The 22,833-nt window shown below is 33.6% G+C and overlaps 1 protein-coding gene across 10 annotated transcripts in view; it reads left to right on the top strand.

Annotated features, from left to right (window-relative positions):
• LOC123541339 (girdin-like) overlaps positions 1–22,833 on the top strand; it is an 81,299-nt gene that overhangs the window by 1,097 nt on the left and 57,369 nt on the right. For all 10 annotated transcript variants that reach the window (XR_008371145.1, XM_053544664.1, XM_053544654.1 and 7 more), the window contains exons 2-3: positions 3,896–3,984; positions 9,818–9,923. Coding sequence is in view for 9 of the 10 variants with exons in the window: in XM_053544664.1 (XP_053400639.1) it covers positions 3,896–3,984; positions 9,818–9,923 (195 nt within the window). In the remaining variant the exon portion in view is untranslated. The remainder of the gene's footprint in view (positions 1–3,895; positions 3,985–9,817; positions 9,924–22,833) is intronic.

Here is a 22,833-nt window from a genome sequence, read left to right as displayed (position 1 = left end):
CCCCTAGCTCCAAGGTCAAGGTCACACTTAGAAGTCAAAGGTTAACATGGTCCATAACGCTGCCATATGTATCAAGGGATTTTAAAATTACTTGGTATAAATGTTAATTTATCATGTGCAACAGTGCAAGACCAAGACCCCTAGCTCCAAGGTGAAGGTCACCTTTGGACATTTTTGGTATTTTTTTGTCTGGTCTGTAACTTTTTAGCTCACCTGTCACATAGTGACAGGGTGAGCTTTCGTGATCACCCTTTGTCTGTCGTCCGTCCGTCCACAATTTCATGTGAACAAGATAGAGACCACATTTTGCAAGCAATTTTGATCAAACTTGTACAAAACATGTATTGGCATGATATCTCAGTTCCTTTCAAAAAACTGGCCAGATCCCATTATGGGTTCTAGAGTTATTGCCCCTTAAAGGGCCAGAATTTGCTATTTTTGTGCGTCAACAATTTCTTGTCTGCATGATAGAGGTTTCATTTATGATTTTATTTTAACTAAACTTGCACACAACTTGTATCACCATAAGATCACGGTTCCTTTCTTGAACTGGCCAGATTCCATTATGGGTTCCAGAGTTATGGCCCCTGAAAGGGCCAAAATTAGCTATTTTGACCTTGTTTGCACAATAGCGGCTTCATTTATGATTTTATTTTAACCAAACTGGCACACAACTTGTATCACTATAAGATCTCAGTTCCTTTCTTGAACTGGCGAGATTCCTTTATGGGTTCCAGAGTGATGGCCCCTGAAAGGGCCAGAATTAGCTATTTTGACCTTGTCTGCATAATAGCAGCTTCATTTATGATTTGAATTCAATCAATCTTGCACAATACTTGTGTCATAATAAGATCTTGGTTCCTTTCTTGAACCAGCCAGATCCCATAATGGGTTCCGGAGTTATGGCCCCTGAAAGGGCCAAAATTAGCTATTTTGACCTTGTCTACACAATAGCAGCTTCATTTATGATTTGATTTTAACTAAACTTAAACACAACTTGTATCACCACAAGATCTTGCTTCCTTTCTTCAACTGGGCAGATTCCATCATGGGTTCCAGAGTTATGGCCCCTTAAATGTCCAAAATTTGCTATTTTGGCTTTTGCAGCCATATAGAGACTTCATTTATAGATTTTTTTTATACAAACTTCGAAAATATCTTCAACAACAATAAATCTTGGATTCCATGACAAATCAGATCCAATCGTAGGTTCCAGAGTTATTTTATATCTGATTACCTCCCCTGATTGTAATCGAAATGGATTTATATCAGTAAGTACTTATAGGACTTATTTGAAATTTCATTATTGTTATTAGTTGGTCTGAGACAATCAGGGTAGATAACTATGGACTGATTTTATGTCAAGTTATCTCCCTTTATTTCAATTTAAAATTGCTATATCTCCATAACTAATGAAGATACTGATCTGAAATTTCATTTGTGTCAACAGATTTATTTGGCAGATCCTTCTTTCGTTCACTTACAGTATGTATTTTTTTTTTAATTACTTCCCTTTTACGTTACTATAAATAGCTTATTTTTAGTAACTTTTTTATTATTGGCCATAGGGAAAAACCGAGACCACTTTTCTGTGGTACAACATAGATGGTACCTCCCAATTTTTAGGTGTATTTTGACATATCTATACCTTGTAAGATTTTTTTTTTCTTTTTGGTTAAATTTCTTCCCTTTCTTGTTCCTGTCTTTTGGACTTAGATATTTTTTCTGAGGACCTTCTTCTCCTCAAGTGCAATGATAACAGGTGAGCCATATAGGGCCATCATGGCCCTCTTGTTTATGCATTGTTGTATATATTAAAATAACTTGGCATAAATATTCGTCATTACAAGACATTGTGTCAAGGTCACAGGCACCCAAGTTAACATTCTTTTTTTTGTTTGTTCATTAAATTACCTCCCTTTTATATGATAAAGTATAATACATGGGTTTTTATATCAGTTTTCCCACTAATTTTAAAATGAAAAAGTATGTTTAAAGTAAAATGATTGGTATTGATAGATATAAAAAAAAGCTATCAACAATTGTAGACCGCTGGTACAAGTTATAACTTAATGGCATATATAAGTAAATGCAGCATTACTGTGGTTTTAAAACATTAGGTTGATATGTAGTGCAGCTCTGCATTGACCAAAAGTTAACTTTTTCTGGTGTGTAATTTAAAAACAAGTTTTTAATACATGCATTCATTTTATGTATTAATTACCTCCCTTTAATACAATAAAATATTTCATTATATTTTTATTTATTTTTCCTTACCATCTTTAAAATACAGACATTTTCAAACTTCATAATGCCTTCATGAATGATATGGTAGTTATGACTTATGTTGCCCTATTATTTAGAAGATGCTGTATTGGCATGCAGCATGTTTTGTGAAAAATGTCCTTAGGTGGTGGATGTTGGTAACTCTGCTACAAATTCTTGAACATTTAAAATGGGAACAATGTTAATAGACTTAAAAAACTGTAAGAGGTTCTCAGGACTTTCCATCAAGGGAAGCAAAATGCACATGTACAGGATGAGTGATTTCATTATACCCCTTCAGAGGAGTTGGTAGTGTTTTACTCATTGTCTTGCCTGCAGTCAGGATGTAAAAGGTCAAGGTTACAGTTTACTTTGAGACTTAAACATTTTTTGTGCATGGTCTACAGTTGTCAAACTTAATAGGATGATTGCCTATGGCCAGTAGATGACCCTGTGTAGTTTTTAGGGTGTCAGTAAGTCAAAGAGCCAGGTCACATTCATTTGCGTCAATAGTGAAAATTGTTTCTGCCCAATAACCTTTTAGCCTACAGCATTCAAAGCTCATAGGGTGCTTGCTTTCTTTTGGTAGGTAGATGATTGCAAAACTTTGTTTGCAGAGTCAGTAGGCCCAAGGTCAAGGCCACATTGACTGTGAGACTGAAAACAGTTTCTGCTAATGTTTAAGGGGTCAGACAGTAGGTCAAGGTCACATTGACCTTCAAACTGAAAACATTTTGCAGTATTAAAATGATTTTTTACATAATGCTTTCCCTTAGACTTAGTAGGATTGTCAGACTTTACGGGAAAACTGCATACAGGTGGTCAGTAGATGATCCTTATTGAATAAGGGACCTGTAGGTTAACTGTCTAAGTCACAGTGATCTTGAGATTGAAAACAGTTTCCGATCAACAAATGTATGGTGCTTAGGCACACAGTGGTTAAACTTAAGAATGATGATTATTTAATTAATTGCTCTTGATCACTAGATGACTCCTACTTTTAAGGGGTCAAAGGTCAAGGTTACTGGGACCTTGACTGAGAACTGTTCCCAATTAATATCTGTTGAATGCTTTGTCTGTGGTCATTAGATGACTAGGTAACTAGAAGACCAAACATTAAATGACCTCCAAACTAATCCGGTATCTGTCTCTGGTGTGATTGTAAAAGACTAAGAAGATGGGGCATACAGTGTTTGAACCATCGCTCAATCACACTGTCTTGTGTACTCAGCTCCGATAGTCAGATGTAATTTGGTATGCAGCATCAACTTGAAGTGGCAAGTGTGGATATTGCTGGGACAATTTATGTTTTGATTGTTTTTGGACTTACTGACACTTACAGACATCTGTGCCCAGTGAATTCAGCTCCTGTTTCCATCCAATTCACATGAAACGAAAGTAGTTTAATTATTTTTACGATAATGTTTTTGAGTAGCTTTGTTAGGAATATACGTCACTATGACATTGTGTCTTACAATTCTGACATCTTTCTGGTTTATTATGGAACAGGATTTTTAACATCATATCTTTTTACTTAACTGCAAAGTTTGTTTTTGAAACATTCACATAATTTTTTACATACATATATACACAACATAATACATGTAGATCTTTTTATTTATATTTTAAGGTGGACACATTTAGACCATCAGGCTCCCCCAGATTACAGTACAGTGATCTGTACAATGGTGTCTTCCTTGCAGATGTTATGCAAAAAATGTAAGTATATTGCTGTTACGGCAATGCCGTACAATGAGAAAGATTATGTATTTACGTATAAATATATAGTATACTGAACTGCGGCTATGTAATATTCTTTATCTGTACTTTGTTTTGAACATTGATTGGTACTAAACTGACCATAATAGGTGATTGACATCCACTTATATAACATGACAAGATAACATAGATAGCTCTAAGTGATTCATACTGATTCAATCCCCAGGTGGGACAATTATCAAATTACCTTTTCTTTCATATTGCCCTCATTTGGGTATATCTCAATTACACAGCTGATAGGCTGGTACTCCTTATTTATTCAGACTAAAGACATTTTACTGATTTATAGCTTATAGTGGTCATTTTGATTTTTTTTTGTTTGATTTTTTTCCTGCATCTTTATGTCAGAGTTTTATCAGTCCCTCGCCTTTGCTCTAAATAGTATACTGCCCCTTCTGTCAGTTTTAGTTATTGTACCTTCAAGTTTATTTATGCTAAACTAAATAGTTTATTTGGGGTAACTAGCCGATTTATTATCTTAAGTACCCTAAAAGTGACAATTGTAGTCCTATATTGAACTTTCAATTGAATTACAACAGTTCCTGTCATAAAACTAAATTCTTTCACATTGCACATGTTGTTAGGCTGTCCAGACTTATTGACAATAAAGTCACAGATTGCTTACAGAAATTTTTCTTTCATTAATCATGTTAATAGAGTTTTATTGTAAATTCTATTCTAGAGCATCACAAGATGAAGCTATTGCTGTTCTTAACACTGTCAGACCCATTTATGTGTCAGATCTTTGGAAAAATGCCTGCAAGGACTTTTTTTTTGTTCTTTAAATTTAGTGTGCTTATAGTACTTGAAATATTTCCCATTGAATATACAATAATAACACTTGCCCTACCATAATCCCTTTTACAGCTGTATGAAGAAAAATCTCTGTACAAATTGTGAACTACAAAATCCGTTAATAATCAGTTTACAGTGGCAAATCTCTTGGTATTTGACATTGTATTGTGTAATGGAACGGCCAGTTTTGGTACAAACAATGGTCTCTGACTCGCCATCTATATAGGCTTGGTGCTTGTATAGCACACGTTTTAATATTTGGTGTTATCTGAAGATTTAAGAAATACTTGAGCAAGATAAGAATAGCTATGCAAATATTGTTATATTTACCCGAGAAATAATGCAAAGATCGTAAAAAGATAATTTGGAATGTATGTAAAGGAACATGTAAAATTTATCTATATGCTGTCAGATTGAATAAGATTTGAATTGTGTTCGGATAAGATCAAAATGAGATCAAAGAACTCTGATATAGATTATTTGCCGTTGTTGCGGGATGCATCATTTCCGAATACATTGCGGCTACGCTCTTCCTGTCAATATTATCTAAATTGATCAGCGGCAGAAGAATTGTCTGTACAGACTACATTTCCTGTTTATTTCAATGTTTGCAATACAGTATGAATGTATAGTCAATATGTTACCATTGAAGTCTGAAGAAAGCATTTCAGCACAGATATATGGATTAAGCCTACATTATGCAAAATGTACATCAACAATAGGAAATGTAAGATACTGATGCTTTTGATCTTGGACATTGCTAGGATTACAGGCAAAGGACATCACCCTTGTGATTCTAAATTATTTGTTTTAAAACCATTTCTGTTGGCACTTGATAAACATACAAACAGCAAATTTGTAATTCGTCTAAGTGTGCTTTCATAGAATTTTAGAATGACCCATCCTTTATGCCTTTTGTATTTCTAGTTTGGTGAGTACCTTGGGGTACATGTATGTGCTCTTAAAATTCTTGATGGATTCCCAAAGCATTTGAATTGCATACCAAAGTTATGCTGATACATGTTCATGTATTTTCCTTGTTGTGCAGGAGTAATTGGTACCATAACACTTGTAGAACCAAAACATCACTAATTAATCGACACTCGGGCTAATTAACCAGCTATTTTGGGAGGACACCTATATACACAATACCTTAATTATAATTGATCCCCAATCAGTGAGCTGATCTTCTATCTTAAATCTGATTACAATGTCTATCACAACAGGTACTCTGTGTTGGAGGTACAACATCAAAAGCTATAGGTCACTGTAGCTGATGAGACTTGACACCAATTGTCAGTGCAACCTGAAAATTATAGTGCTTCAATCAAACTGCAAGTGTGTCATAGTTATTGTTATCTATATTAGTCTGTAGTGAGACATCTTTTGGCACACTGCTTCAAGCGTTGATATGAAAAAGGATCATCCTGTTTCAATTGTTTCCTGAATAAGACTGAATTATTTTCTAACTTAACAGTATTATGTAGAGATTCAGTACATAAATCCAATTAAAAAAGGTACATTTACTCTGTATTTATTAAATCATATATTTTTTATTATGTTTTACAATTGCAAAATGCAGATCTAGTATACCAAGTCATGCACAAGATGCAGTATGCCCCGGACCAGTGCAAGACTTAACATTTTTAGATATCGTTCCAAACCCTATTATCTTTTATATGAAATATTATAAGAACAGATTTTTGAAATTCAGATATCAATTAATCAAAGACTCCTGTCTTGTTAGTATGGATGAATATTGAATTACCGCCAGGCTGGTAGGAAACAAGCTCAAACTAGCTGAGGAATACCAACTCATTTCAGTTGGTTGTATTCTTATTCATTTTATTTTTGAATGACTGACCTAGTCATATTAATAGAAAAAGAATGTTACACGTTATTCTTGATGTTTACATCGAAATCTTTTGATCATGTTGATACTTATTGATTTTTGGGGTATGGTTGATAAATATTTTCTGTGATATTTAAGGTCGGGTGCAGTGGCATTATGCGTCACTGTGTGTTTTAAAATTTTGTTCCATCTTCGTAATATATTAAATAAATACTGTGTTAAGTAGATCAAAGACTTGTGTTTATAAATCAGTGCTCTATAATATTTTATCGAGATCGTTTTCAAGTATATTTTTTTGAAGAACACAGTTATTAACGTCACCGTTTGATTTATACATTGAAAAAATATTGTAAAATGTCTGATCAGATTAAGAAGCCGTTGATCAGGATTAAAAAATTAAGATTAAAGTTCTATATTAAGGAAATAGTAATAGGAATATGTTGCTTGAAACTCAGTCAATGTTTTTGGTGTATGAAGTGGAGAATGTTAATATTTTACGTAAGACTTGATATGAAAGGCTGATCTGGCCTGTAGTAATTGTTCCTTTGCTTGATTAAACAAAATTGATTAGTGGTTTGTTCACAATGTTTTTTATGGATTTTACTTTCAACAGTCCAATGTCTAGAATTTATTGGGGCATTCAATCACAAATCTACGTAAACCTGATACATATTTTTTACAAAGAATTAAATGTAAGATTTCAGTGTGCACTTTACCCTCATTTTCATTTGTTTTGCATACCTTTTCTTTTCTGTTTTAAATTCTTAGAGTGGTCTTAATTGAGAACAATCAGACATTCCTCAATGCATTTGTACAAATATTGAAATCTTAAATGGGGCACGCTTAATACCACAATGTTTTTGTTTTGTTTTTCTGAAAAAAAAAACATAACTTTTCGTCAAAGCATGCCTAGACCAATAACATTTTAAGGTTACATCCTTTTAAAAAGATTCTGGGATTAATTAATATTCATAGGGGACTATTTTTTTGTGAGTGTGTCAGTCAACATAGTTGTCTCAGCAAACATAGAAAATTCATATTAAATTTATCTTTTCCTAGTATTTGAAATCCACAAATTTAAGCGCCCCCCCCCTCAACCCCCCCCCCCACCACACACACACACACACATACACACACCAGGCCCTGAAGTAGCTGTTTAGGCCAAACCACAAACTTTTATGGAAACCAGTCTAAATGATTTCACAGTATTCTTTGATTATTGAACAGTAACAGTGGAAATTTTCAATTTTAAAGATTGACACAATTGGAATATACTCCAGTAATTATTGAGCTAGATTCAACAGTGTATAGAAACAATATATAATTGATTCCTGCAGGACTTCCTGTAGACAAGGGCAACCTCCAAGAGTTGCTCAATAATCAGTAGAGAAATCATTATGCTCTGCAAACAAGATTGCTTTTATTTCATTATATTAAAAGCATTTTTTTTCTATCACTTTCGTGTTGCTTGGCACCTATTGGTGGTTGCAGCAGGCTGCGTTTCATAAAAATTTAACAGAATGAAATTAAAGCAGCTCCTTCTGGATATTTCCCGCTCAATATTTTATGTTGAAATGTCAAATTTTTAAAAAAAAATCATGTACATGTAAAGTATCATTCTATAAATAATCAAACATCATTCTAAAAGTGGAGCACAATCTGCTTCAAATGGCCACTTCAAGTTTTATGGACCATGTAATTAGAACACTTTTCAAGCATATGATGAGCTCCTATAACAGCAATAAATGGGTAAGTTCTACTTGTTGAGGCTTATCCTTTGTCTATAAAACTGTCAAGAGCCATCTTGATGTCTGCAGCAACAATTGATTAATAAATGAAAGTTATGTCTTTCTGTTCAAAAATGGAAGATGAAAGTGGAATCCACCTACAGAAATCCAGTTGCAGTTATAATTTCCTTAAAGGAATATATTGCTTTATTCAGTTAATAGGAATATAATTATTTTATGATTGTCCGGTGATTGATTAAACACGCTAATATTCAGATTTTGATTGCACAACATTTGAAATTTGAGGAATTCTAATTCGAATCCAGATCCATCAACAGAAGCTGGGAATGTTGTTAAAGTATGAAAGTTAAAAAAAATGCCTAGAGTTTAGTAAACACTTTACCAAGTAAAAAATGCTGCAAGTTTGAACCCTTCAAATTTTCTGATGAGGCTGAATTTGGTCTTTCGTCATTCCTCCTTTCCTTCTGATTGCGAGTTATTTTCTGGGAATGATATGTAACCTGAAATTTTGAGCCTTTAATCATACAAAACAAACTACAGAGATTAAAATTCAACAAATATGAGCCACTGTTCCCTGTCTTCATTTGCTGATCTGCCTTTTATGCACACTATAAGTTGATTCGCCCCCATTGCAGGTTTGTTAACTATTGCTTGTAATGAAATACTCCAAGACACAAACCATGCCAATAATGATGGTCAGTGAGGTGTTTTATGAGTTAATTGTTGAGGCCAGTTCCATTTGCTATCTATGTTTGATTGACAGGAGCATGGAAAACATGTAGCATCAACTCCCAGGAGGTATTCACCTAGAACAAATTACTTAAAAATATTGCCAGCCATTGTTGCACCTGTAATTAACACACAAATGTCAGAAATATTTCCTTCAGTGCAGCATTTTTGTAACTCACTCCTACAGATCTCTGCTCTCTTTATCCATTTCTGATTTTTGTTGAGTCTTTGGTTGTTCACACAAGAGTCCAGTTCTTTTAGGTTTCTTTGAAAGCAATGTTTGATTGTCACTTTTGAGGAGTCTCTGATTTCTGTTTTTGAAGTCTTTGTTTATGTAGAAAATAATAGTTTCCTTCCAACTATTAAGGCAGGTCCATCTCCACAATCTTAATTTTACTCAATACTAAAATTTGAACTTCCTTGCAATGGCAAAGGAGGTGCAGGACTTGCATATTTTTATTCTGTAAAGTGGTCCAATAATAACTTCTCTTTTAAAATAGCTGGATGCCCAATGAAGTCATACCAAAATTTAAAAAAAAACTGCAACACTTACCTGAACCAGACTGTTCATTGTAAAAGGTTCATATATTTGTATTCTTTTCCATTATATTCCACAGAAGTTTAACGTAAATGCATATTTATATTTCAGTGATCCTCGGCCTGCCTACCAGAATGTGATCAAAACTGTGCGGGATGTTAACATTCGTATGCAGAACTGGGACATCTTGCTCAAAAACATCAAGGCTTATTATTCGGTATGTAATTTGAAGAACAAATAAATGATAAATACAAATGAAGTGTTTTATCATGCAAAAACTGCAGTAAATTTGCTGGAATTGTTTTGTTTTAAATTAGATGCATCGTATTTCGTATTAGGATTTAATGAATTAAACAGTGAAATTAAAGGTCTATTACTAAAACCCGAACGAGTATTATATGAAATCCAGAGTTTGTAGCTGAGACTTCCTATTTACTGAAAATATGGCCCACTGCATTGGTTCTGACCAAATAGTCATGAATATGTTCAAGAATAACTAACAAATAAACAAAAAATGTTGCCTATGTCAAACCGAAAGTATGCTTTCCGACTGCTTACGAACCCGTTGAGCATCTTCGGGCTTTTTCAGAAGAATCCTCCGAAACGAGGCTATAATTTATAAATAGATGCAAAATATATCATATGCCCAATTGATAAGGTGATTTTTACAAACTTAGCACATGGAATTCAACAATTTTGTAACTCACAAAAACTTCATGAAAATCATTCTTATAATACAGGTAATATACAGCTTTCATAAGGACAATTCAGGCCCTTCCCGAATAAAAGTGTTTTTACAACTTCGTCTGTAAACTTTTTCAGTTAATCTCTTTTCAGTATAATTTTAAGAATATAAATGAGTAACTGTCTTACACTGCAGAAACAAAGTATGATTGAAATTTACCTAAATACACTTATTTATGTACACATGGCTACATTAATTTAATAAGATTTTAGACATTAAACACATTGTCTTGGCCTAATATATGTCACTGTCAATTTTAAATTTAAATTTTGTACATCTCATATTTTTCCTGCAAGTTGTGCATAATTACCATCATGGAAATACAATTATTTTGTTGCGCGTCTTAAATGGATATTCGTTTGAAACAATTTTAAAATCACGTGATCCCGAAGAATTTCCAACCGATTACGGAAAAGCGATAAACACGAAAGTAGGACAAAATGACCCCCCGTGTCAGTCTAAGAAAATACAGAAACAATCAAACAATCATTTGTTTCTCTGTACATGTGTTGATTTCAGGGGAATATTGCACGGCTATCGTAATGTTTAGTACTATATTTTAAAATGTGTAGTCTTTTTTTAAGATTTATGTCTATTCATTTGTCTTTATTTTGCACCTTTAAAGGAAAATATGAAATCTGTTGAAGAAAACCTGATTAGGACAATAATATCAACAGTTGCATAGAAAACAATGACTATCTTCCATATATGGTTTTATTATGGTCGCAATGTGACAAATTTTTTATGGCTTTGTGCAAGAATCGTTTTAAAACGTTAGAAGTTATTGCCAAACGAATTCAAAAGTCAGCAAAATTTAATTCAAACTAGATTTAAAGGTGGAGACATTCTTTCACTTGATTAAGGCCTTAGTTTGTAAAACTTTTTTATTGATTTCACTGAGGCATAGGTAATGTATAGTAATGACGAAATAACAATAGAACATTTAAAATACCAATTTAAAAACTTGTGCCAATATTTCAAGTATTGCAAGGTCATTATATTTGGCCCAGAAATACTTGTTTTAAACTTGCCGATAAGGTAGCGGTAATTAGTATTATTGTAACTGAATAGGTCTAAGGGCACTTACTATGATTTTAAAGCTTTGATAGCGTGCATGCCAAGAATTTTATTGTTATTTACTACCGTTTGTTTTGTTAAAAGAATTGATTAGCTTATGTGACCGACAATTGAAAAAAGGATTCATTTGACTGTTGACAAAAATATGTGCAATTTAGCAATTAGACTTACTTGCTTAACCTATTGAAACAAAAAAATTTAAACAAATTAATATGTAAAGTTACAGTCTGAATTTGTTAAGATTTGGCATAGACTAAGCTTTGGCAGGTGCAGCCCTTGAAAAATGTAACTGTTTAGTGGAGAGTGTCAGTAGAAATCTGTTAAAATATAACATTATGCCAGTTTGGACTTTGGGCTCAATATTAATGTCCCTAAAGAGAGACAGAATTTACTGGATCCCTTTGATGTGTCGTCTCAACAAGTCTGGGAGATTCCAATGAACTTGACTTGCCTAGCAGATTTTAACATATATCTTGTAGAGATTTTAAAAGCCTTTTTAGTACAGCTTATCTCAATAGGAAAACTTCTGTTACTCAAAATTCATAGAAGTGCAGTAATATTATCGACTCATGTTAAGTGTTGTATCATTTAAGCGTTTATTTATTTGTTGAATGTTAAGCACATGTTCAATTTTGTCCCTTCTGTTCAAAATCAATATTTTAGCTCAGGTCAAATATTGAAATAGATAATTAACAAAAGGTAGAAAACTGAAAGGATTGATACACTAGGTTTTCTGTTTATTTAAAGCAGAAAATGAAATAGCTTGTTTCAGCATGCATTTGAGAATATAAAATTTGCCGGCAAAACTAATAATAGCAGACTCTACTGACGTTATTATAGCTATATGTCGCAAAACACTGCAAAATCTAGGAAGTTTTCTAAGGTAGTTGACCCATAATAATAAACAACAATTTTTGTTCATTTAAGTTTCTTCCATGTCGCAGGATGAGAAAAATGTGCAGTCAGTCTAGGGCTCAAACCACCGAACCCTCACAGGGACAACCGACTGAGCTAACAGGTTTCTTGACACATATTTTACCCAGATGTAATAACTAAGTTCGTCTCATGACATTCCTCACCACTATATTGTATTTCATCTTCAAATTTCTAATCGGACAGAGAACAAGGTGAACATGATCTCGGAGTTTATACTGTCACCATCCCATGTTGGGCCCCAAATGTCACAGGATGAAAAAAATGTGCAGTCAGTCCTGGGCTTGAACAAGGGACTCATCATTGACAGGGCTAGTGCTGTACCAACTTAGCTAAACAGCTGCCAGACACATTATGTGATTAAGTCCTATACTGAATTTCTATGTTTGGCACTAAATGTGACAGGATGATAAAAATGTGCAGTCAGTCCGGAACTTCTGCTCTACTGATGGAGGTAACTGGCTGTCTGACACGTTTAAGAGTATCTGCAAGACAAACTGACATTCTGCATTTTGCAGTGACTTATGTTGGTCCACTTCTTTAAAAGAAGCATTGTGTTGAACAAAGTTAATAACAAAGTCCATAACCTCAGCTGCTGAAATAAAATAGCCTCATATATCAACTCAGCTAATAACAATAGAACCTATGGTGACAAAGTTATTTTGTAAGTTAATGGCTTTAATGATAAATTTATTTAGTTTTTATTGCCTACAACATTTCCACTTGTGACTCATAAATCAAGATTTTCATTAGGAGCTTGAGAAAAAGCTGAATCACACAGGGCTTATAAAAAGTAACAGTGAAGTGCAGGACTGTAGGGCAAGAGGGTTTGAGGTACAGGGTTTGAATCATAAAGGGAGTAGAACTTGACCAAAGTCTGCACAATCTTTCACTGTTGTGGGTGCTGGTCAAGACAGTGAGTTTACTAGAGTCAGAGTTGTAATGACTTTTTTCTACATTGGCTGTGTAATATTTTTATACATTATAAAAACTGGCACTGACTTGAAGTAAGGTTATTTTGACACTCATATATTATCTGATCCAAAGTGCTCTTCAATGAAAAGGAATATGATTTCAAAATAATTGCATTCCAAATTAATCATTATGAACATGTACTTGACATATCTAGATGTAGATATAGATCAAGAAGCAATAATCCGGGGCTGTTCAATACATCAGTTTCCACTGGCCATGAAATGAAGAAAAAGTCTGCCTGTTTTCAAGGTTTCTGATCAAAGAGCAGAAAAAAAACTTTGGCACAAGTAGATAAAAATCAATAGGGGTAGAAAATCTCAGTGAATTTAAATAGCTGCATGATAAATTTGATAGACTGTGACATTTTGTTTGTTTAGATATGTCAGCTGATGCATAATTTATGAGGCTATCATATTGCTAACAATTTGCATTATTTACATTGTACTGACTTCGTGCTTGTAGGGGTCATCTTTTGAAGCTAGTTATATGAGACAGTGATAGGAACATTATGATTTGGCAAACCCATATTCAATGTTGTCTGAAAGCTTTGTGTAGAGATAGTACCTAAGTTTTTCAAATCATAGGTTTGAAGTTAAAAAGCTTTGAAATGAAGACAAATGTCCATATATTTCTCAAAAACAGAAATATAGACAATATTTTAACCAGAAGTGCGGAGTTATGAGCATTTAATATTTTCATGATAACGAAAATTTTGTGATCAAGGACATGTAACTCTTCTTGAACATGGAGAGCATAAACATCAAAGGGACATAATATAGTCAATATTTTCTAATTGGGTGCATTTGATTTAACATTCAACTTTGATCTGGATTGCTAAATACTGATCCATAATACTGTATGCTAAAAATTTAGAACATCTGGAACAGTCTATTAACAGAAAAACTATGCTTAAGCAGAATCTAAATAGTTAAGCTCTAACTGGGACTCGAACCCAGGACCTCTCACACCTAAGGCAGACACTCTACCACTTCCCTATAACAGCAGTCACTAATAGCTATGCAGTTTAATTGCTGGATTACATTGCGTGAACTGGAACAATAATCGGTGAACTCCGGATTATCGGCGTATTCGCTTTGTTACCTAACGGCATTTTTTGTGTAAAGAAAAAATATAATCTAATGCTGCCAACGTCATAATTGGTCAAATCTGCCCAAATTTCTCAGACGTGTTGTTCGGAGTATGAGCTTACTAACTGGCAGTACCAGTGAAATATTACTTACACTGAATATTTTATAGTTGCCCTTTTTGCAGCTGCCGAACGGCAAAGACGATAAGATTTGTCCAAATATAAGTAATTATTTTACCAGTTTTGAGAGAATTTCAATTAATGGGAAATTACAGTTACAAACTAAATGCCTTTCTGCAACACATGGAGTCATTAGCATTCACTGTCAATCAGTATTATGACTAAGATCGACTGTCATTCATTCATTTCAAAGTTTCATAGACAAAGTCCGTTGTTTACATTTTTATCGTAACCGGTGCACTTGTAAAAATCACTTTAGTTTGAAAAATCAAAGTATGCGAAGAGCTATGGTACGGTCTCTACTTTGTGGTCATCCAGTCTGAGGTGGATGGTGTAAAAATTTGCATTTGAATTTTCAATAATGTTTAATGACATGTATAGATCCACATATGCTTTTCCATTGTCTCAAACTGTTTGCATATCCCCCATTCCTGAAGTTAGCAATTTCATCCCTAATCCCAGAAGTAATGCCAAACAAATGGGGATTTGGTGTTGGGGTGAGCTGGTGGTGTCATGTAAACTTGGTACACTTTTGTCACATTTTTAGCACACTTTGGCTCTAAAACTTTATTGCAGAATCTGATGTCCTTTCTCTGTTCTGTTATTAAAGATTCCAGTCTAGCTTGCTGACATTTATGGAGACACAGCATAAAATATGCAACATGCTTTTCTTTCCCTAAGCCATTTAATTTGACACAGCGTGACAGAGAAAGGGGATTTTATCAGGAGCATATATCTTGCTTTTATTGCTTTTGTTGCAGAAACATGCATAAACATTCTGTAATTTAATTGGCTACTTAACATTTTGTAATTGAGACAATTTCAACTTTTTGATGAAATTTCCCTGGTTTTATTGCTTTTATCAGTCTGACGGCTGGAAGCACCTGCATTTCTCTACATTTCTTCTTACATCGACAGCTTTTTTTTCAATTGCAATTGTCCTGATAACATTGATATCATTGTATTTCATCTCTTTCATATCAGGACTTTGATTTTGGAGGAAAATATACTGGGTATCACATGTTACTCATATAAGATTAATATAAATGCTGAGCTGTGATTATTTTTCATTATTTGAGTTCTTCAGTGAAAATTTTGGATGAAAATGAAATTTGTTTGATGAAACATTTTAAGGCCAGTCCGTACCTGCAATGCAATGTTTTCTTGTTAAATCTAGGCTAAGTTCTTTTGATCTTGATTTAGTACAATTCTCTTTAGTGTAACAAATAATCAAATAACTTTCAGTTACTGTATTAAACCCTTTCCTAATTGTGAAATAATTTAAAGTACCTAAACAGCCATCACATTATAAGAACAGGCAATAATATTATGGAAAATATTATCAGATATTTGGTAAACAAGTTGTAATAAGAAATATTCAGATAATCGTCAGATGAAACGTCAGTCAAATGGAATTTTAATTCAAGTCCATTTTATTTCATCAAAGGATATTGAAAATTACTTTTACTACATTCGGGTACATATTATTGAACTCTACAATTTAAATTGAGCAGTATTTTGAGATGTCTAGTGCAGAGCAAGGAGCAGTAATTTTGTAGCGACAGCTTCATTTAGAACTAAATGCTGTGTACTGGTACCTGACATTTTGTGACAAGCACATTTTAATTGGTTTGTGTATTGATCAGAAGGTCGGAGATTACTGGGGATTATGGGATTTATCTCCATAAGCCAGATCTAAATCTGTCCTGGCACAGTGCCAGACAAGATCTAATCAGTCAATGATGATTAGCTACAAATAGATCACACTTAACAATTAAAATGCTTTTGTTAAATGATTCTCAATACTTATCCATTTTGCAAGTTTCAGTTGACAGAGACCGCTTGTACATTATGTTGAAAAAGTCCATATGATATGCTAACAGAGCAAAATAAATGCACAACCGAAGAAGAGGACGATATGTCCAAGTACTGTCAAACCAGTCTCTGGAAAGCCAAAATGTTGTCATTGTAGGTGGTTTAAAGGTCCCATGCAAACTCAAATCCCAGTGGTCTCTGTTCACAGGTGGTCCTTTTCACAGGTTTAATACTAGTTTTAAGCATGGAATTTCCAGCAGTTGCAGTGTAGTAAGTGTGTGAATGCCAGGGGTTGTAATGTAGTAAGTGTGCAGCTGTCCATGATTTTACAATTGTTTTTGGCAAGGTTTCTTAGTTACTGCCTCCATCTGTTGGTGATAAATTATGTTATTTGAATGCTTCTTTGGCTAATACAATTCCCAAATATTGTCATGGTCTCAAAGAATAATAATGTCCCCTCTCTGTATTGAATAGTGGAGGTATTCCTCTGTCTGCTCTGTAAATACAAATGCTTTATGTCAACAAACATTTTGAAAACATTTCCTGATGTGAAGAACCTCTTGGTATAAAAGATGTTGTAAATGTTTGCACACACCAGCTGACAGGCTCCCACCAGTTTTCTTAGCGCAATTAAAAAGTGCTAAAAAATAAGATCAATTTAAGGACGTTTGATGGTGGGATTCTACATGTGTTTTTATGCTTCACCGGTTGATTGTTGTTTTTTATGTTGTTAGAGACACTCTTTCGGTATGCTCCCCGATTTGGAAAGTACATTTGTTTATCTACATGCTTCTATTTGTTTGTTATCACTGGATCAAGTTTAGGCTAATGCATTAACTCTATCTGGAAAATAAACAAAAATAAGCTTAAACCTGTATTGATCTATTTTACATAGCTTTTCAAAATATACAAAAACATGTTTAGCAGTCATTAAAATATTTTCTGCATACTTGTGTTATCTATAGACCTGTTGAGCTTTATCTGTATTCAGATTGAACCGTCTTCAACCTGCCAAGACCTGCAGATATCGGCCCTCCATCTTTAGCATTTTGGTGAAATCTGAACACAATTTTCCTTTCAACACTATCATTATTTATGAATAAATAGTTACAAGGTGGACATTTATGAATTTAATTGGGAGGGAGTTGTTGATAATAAATGTACATTTTTGTTCATTTTTATGGAAATTAATTATGCATTAATGAAATGCCCTGCACTATATTTGTCCTCTGGACATCTTTAAAGTCTTAAACTGCAGTATGAAATGCACCCTATTTGTATCAGATTATGTGACATTTGTAGGTATGAAAAAAGGCCACTGTAATCTTTTTCATTTTAGACGGGAGATCAAATTTCCGCTGGTGAAATGTATGATTGTTAATGTGAAATGAATCATAATAGACCTATTCGACAAAATGCAACTTTCTTACCTAAAGTTCAATTAGTTAGAGATCTACCCCCTGGCTTCATCAACTAAATGATTGTCCTGGTTCATTTAGCAAATCTGATTTTGACATTTCATCATAGAAAGTGATGGAGAAAAAGACAGTGATGGAGACTGTATCATTGAATGTCTATAATGAAGGGATTTGGTCACACCAAGTATAGCCAGAAGGGTGATATCGGCTCAGTAGAAAAATCCACTCATCCACTCATAGATATAGAAAAAAAATGGCTGTGTGAGTTGAGCTTGTAGTAGTTTTCATCCTGCTGCACGAGTGCCATTTTGACCAAAATTATAGTAAAAACAGAGCACCCAGAGCATCTCCAAAACTGAAAACATAAGTAGTTTATAAAATCAGTCCCGTTCTGTTATGTTACAGCATTATGATCGCATTAGCCAGGCGCCCGATAGTTCAAGGCAAGATTCGTATTTGTTCCGTTTTCAGTGGACTTTGTGGATGCTGTAAGCTGCTTGTCCTGCAGAACGACTTGCTCATATTAAAACAATTTGTCAAGTGTCTGGTCGCACAGCAGTTAGAACAAAGTTTTATATGATCGGAGTTCATCGTAAACAGCTTTTTAAGGCTTGGTTATTATGAGAGGTGTTGGTTCAGTAAAGGTGACTGTGTCAGAGCAGTTTGCATGGTATGTACAAAAGAGAAGACACAAAAATGCAATGGTAAGCTGTGGTCCTCAAATAAGACAGAAATCGGCAATGATATACAGAACAGAACAGTTAAAACCATTCGAGTTCCCTTGGGAAAAAAGAAGCCTGTTTTTGTTTCAAAGTAATTTTATCTCATTATGTTAAAGGGTGACAATTTTATTGTAAGTAAAATTATAAGTAAAGAGAGTAATCATGGAAAGAAAGACATCTCTTGAAAGTAAATCACAGGTGTTAGGTAGCTCATTTGGACAGATTGTAATTATTGAATTTGGAAATTCTGGTCAGGTCTCGTTTACTGGTGTCGGGCCAAATATAAGAGGACATTAGTTTTAATGTAGATATTTATTCCCTCTTTCAAAAAAAGATGTGTATACTGTTTTGCTCATATTCACTGCTCCGTCCACTGGTCTGTTGATCAGTTTCCAATCAAAAGCTAAACAACACTTGGGTATAAAATGGAGAAACATCACAGCAGGATTGCATGTGGTCATTAGATGACCCCTACTGCTTTAGCGGTCATAATATGTCAAAGGTCAAGGACAGTGACCTTGGACTTCCAATCAGTAACTGGAGAATTGGCTTAGAACTCATAGGATGACAGCCAGTGGTCAGTAGATGACCCTTATTATTTTTGGGCACAGTGTGTGAAAGGTCAAGGTCACATTGATCTTGAAGCTAAATAATTTGCCAAATGTCTTAATAGGTCCACAACCTTTACATTTTTTCTGCTGTTTCCACAGTACCTCAGACATTTAGAAGTTAGAAACATAACTACCAGTATCTGTATAGAGCTGCATTAAGTATTTTCTTTTGCTTTAAAAATTCAACATAAGACTTGCATCAGATTTTGAACAATATTTTATGAAAATTGTTTTCATTGGAGCAAACTATTATCAGTTAAGCAGCAATACATGTTTTTATATCAGTAAAATGATTTTAGGAAAATCTGCTATTTAGCTTGGCAATAAATGACATTAACTTTGCTTCAACAGTGAGTGAATATAAAAGTTTTTCTATAAAACGCTTCAAAGGTCATTAAGTACATAATTCAGTGATTTATTAAAATACATAATGTGGTATTATTTATATAAACCTTGAGAAATATTAATCTTTACTCAGTTAACCTTCGTACAGCAATATTTACCCAAAAATTGAATATAACTTCAATTTTCAAGATATATACACTGTATTATCATTCATCATTATGTTTAAAGTTTACTTTTGTTATACATATTCAGTGTTGAAGGTTTCCTATCTTTTCAAATTTCTGTATCAGATTTAAGGGGAATTGTTCACTTTGAATCACTTATTGTACATTTCTGACAAGTTTATCAATCGAAGTGACGTAAATATTTTGACTCGAAGTCTCTTATTGAATAAGTGTGAGAAAATATTTTAGCTCACTCCATAGCACTATCTACTTATAACTCCAGGATTTTACATGTTTCTTCCAAACTGAGTTTCATCATAATTCAAATGCTTGCTGTACGCTTGTACTCCAGATGCAAACCTGTTGAAAGTATAGGAATTGATTAGATAAGAAAATGACTTTGGTAGTATTGTTTCTTTCTCTTAAGACAGATCACATACTGGTATTCAATGAAATTATGAGCCTTATGTACTTTCTGAAAGTTTTTGATTTTTTGTTTTCATTGCACTATGTTGATACGGATGTTGGAAGGAAAGTCAATTTAAATTAGATCTTGAACCCAGGGGGAGGGATTGGGGGGGGGGGGGGGGAGGTAAACAAAAGTTTTTACAGATTTACATATTACTAAGTTTTCTACTAGTCAATTGCCAAAAACTTTCAAAATTCTTTCTAAGACAGGGCATTGCCAAACAACCTTCTGGTGGGCATATAAAAGAAAGTCCTAAATCTGAAATGCAAGTGTTTGATTTAATTGTATGCATTTCTGTGCCTATTTTCTGTATGTTTTTTCTGTGCCTACCTAAGAAAGCACAAGTGTATACTTTTCCATTGTGGGACTGACATTTTTCTGTAGTCATGCACGTATATAATACAACGGGTTCTTTCATGATAGATTCGTCTCCAATTTCATCACTGCAAACTGATTTTTACGATAACAAATTTACTTAATCCTTTATTTGGACTGATTTCGGCTTTGTAAATGAAATAAATTAAAAATATCGGAAAAATATTTGAAATCGGGTCATTTCTCGTAGTGTGATGATGTGTAAGCAAGCGTAAGAACTTAGTGATATTACGATCTTCAAAAGAATGATTCTATTTGAGGTGATCAGTACTTAATTCTTTGCTTTGAAGACATTACGATAATATCAGACAATTTAATAGCTAAAATGAAATCATTATTAATTTTTATGATGGGTACCCGAGAAAAGAAAATAGTTCCTTTTACAAAGTCGTACTATCTTCTTTTTTGTGCAATTGAAAGACATCATGATATAATTGGTGCAGATTATCTCGCATTTTCTGTTTTTTTTCGTTGGAATTTTAATTTGAACTATCTTTCAGAATTTCTTTTTTTGCAATAATTTGATATGCTGATATGGTAAAAAAATGAACATTATGTAAATTATGCTGTTACCTAACCACAAGAATAATTGCTAAAATGTATAAAAACAGCAAAATGGTAGGAATTATTTTACAAATAAGTGAGAAAAAAAATTGTCAATAGTAAAAAACTTTGGTTGTATACTGACAAAGGAACAAAGACAGAAGGTTCTTTCTCAGAACAAAAAGATATGCTCAGTGGCCTCAGAAGTTGAACAATTCTTGCACAGAGAACTAATTAATGTTTAGTACCTTAGATTGATGGACCATTTTGTATCATGAATATCATGTTTTGTTGGAGTCTGTGAATCATTTAGCCAGTCAGTCTTGTATGAAGTCAGTCAGTCAGTCATCACATTAGCTAGTCATGAAGTCAGTCATTTAGTTGTGTAGTCAGTGAAATAGTCATTAAGTATGTCAGTCAGTTGTGTAGTCAGTCAGTCAGCACAAAGTCAATCAGTTATGTAGTCAACTGGTCAGTTATTAAGTCAGTCATTCAGTTGTGTAGTCAGTTAGTCATGGAGTCAGTCGATCAGTTGTGTAGTCAGTCAGTCATGAAGTCAGTCAATCAGTTGTGTAGTCAGTTAGTCATAAAGTCAGTCAATTAGTTGTGTGGTCAGTTAGTCACAAAGTCGGGCAATCAGTTGTGTAGCCAGTTAATCAAGAAGTCAGTCAATCAGTTGTGTAGTCAGTTAGTCATGAAGTCAGTCATTCAGTTCCCCTATGAAAAAGGTTCATGAACTTCATGAATTTATTCATGAACAAATTCATGAAATAGTTCATGAATAAATATTCATGAGAGTCAAAATTTATGTTTCATGAATTAAAAATAATACATGAACAAGTTCATGAATATTGAAATTCATGAAACATAAATTTTGATTCTCATGAATATTTATTCATGAATTTTAATTCATGAAGAAGTTCACGAATATCGAAATTCATGAAACATAAATTTTGATTTTCATGAATTTTAATTCATGAAACATAAATTTTGATTTTCATGAATTTTTATTCATGAACTATTTCAGGGTCGTGAAAACTTGTGACATTATAAAAGGATTTTATAGTTTTTAAAATGAACGATTTATGACAACCCCAAAATTACTTACTTGATATTCAGTATACTCATGTTCCTTTTAAACCATTCCTAACTGTAGTATGATAAATATTTCCTTCTTATTTGCTGCACAAACTTCTCAAAAATTGCTGAATCACATGTGCAAAAAATTTCCCAGCATGCAACAAAATAATGGAAACTGATCATGTGACATTATGAATTCAATGTTCATGAACATCACGAACAGTTCATGAACTTATTCTTTATTGTAAAAGGTAATAAACCAAAGTTTTCTGTTTAATGAATGAACAGTTCAGAAACTCACAACTGATTTCAAGATCTGGTACTGAACTAGAAAAAGGTTTTGAATTTTAGTACTTTTAATGAACCTGTGTTCATGAACAATTTTGGTTCTTAGTCTAATACCAACAGTAACTGTTCAGGAACTGGTAAAGTTCTGTAAGTTATTGAACTTTTGCAGTTTTTGAAACAATGGTCAAGAACCATCATTGTTCTAGAACCACAGTCTAAGAACTGTTATGTTGGTTCAGGAACAGTTCTTTAAGTTCTTCAGAAGTTCTTGAATGTTCAAGAACTTAATACTAGTTCTAG

This window comes from Mercenaria mercenaria, chromosome 1 (genome assembly GCF_021730395.1).
Source record: "Mercenaria mercenaria strain notata chromosome 1, MADL_Memer_1, whole genome shotgun sequence".
Classification (NCBI taxonomy): domain Eukaryota; kingdom Metazoa; phylum Mollusca; class Bivalvia; order Venerida; family Veneridae; genus Mercenaria; species Mercenaria mercenaria.
The sequence above is the reverse complement of the archived record's forward strand: the minus strand, read 5'-3'. Positions and strand labels throughout refer to the sequence as shown.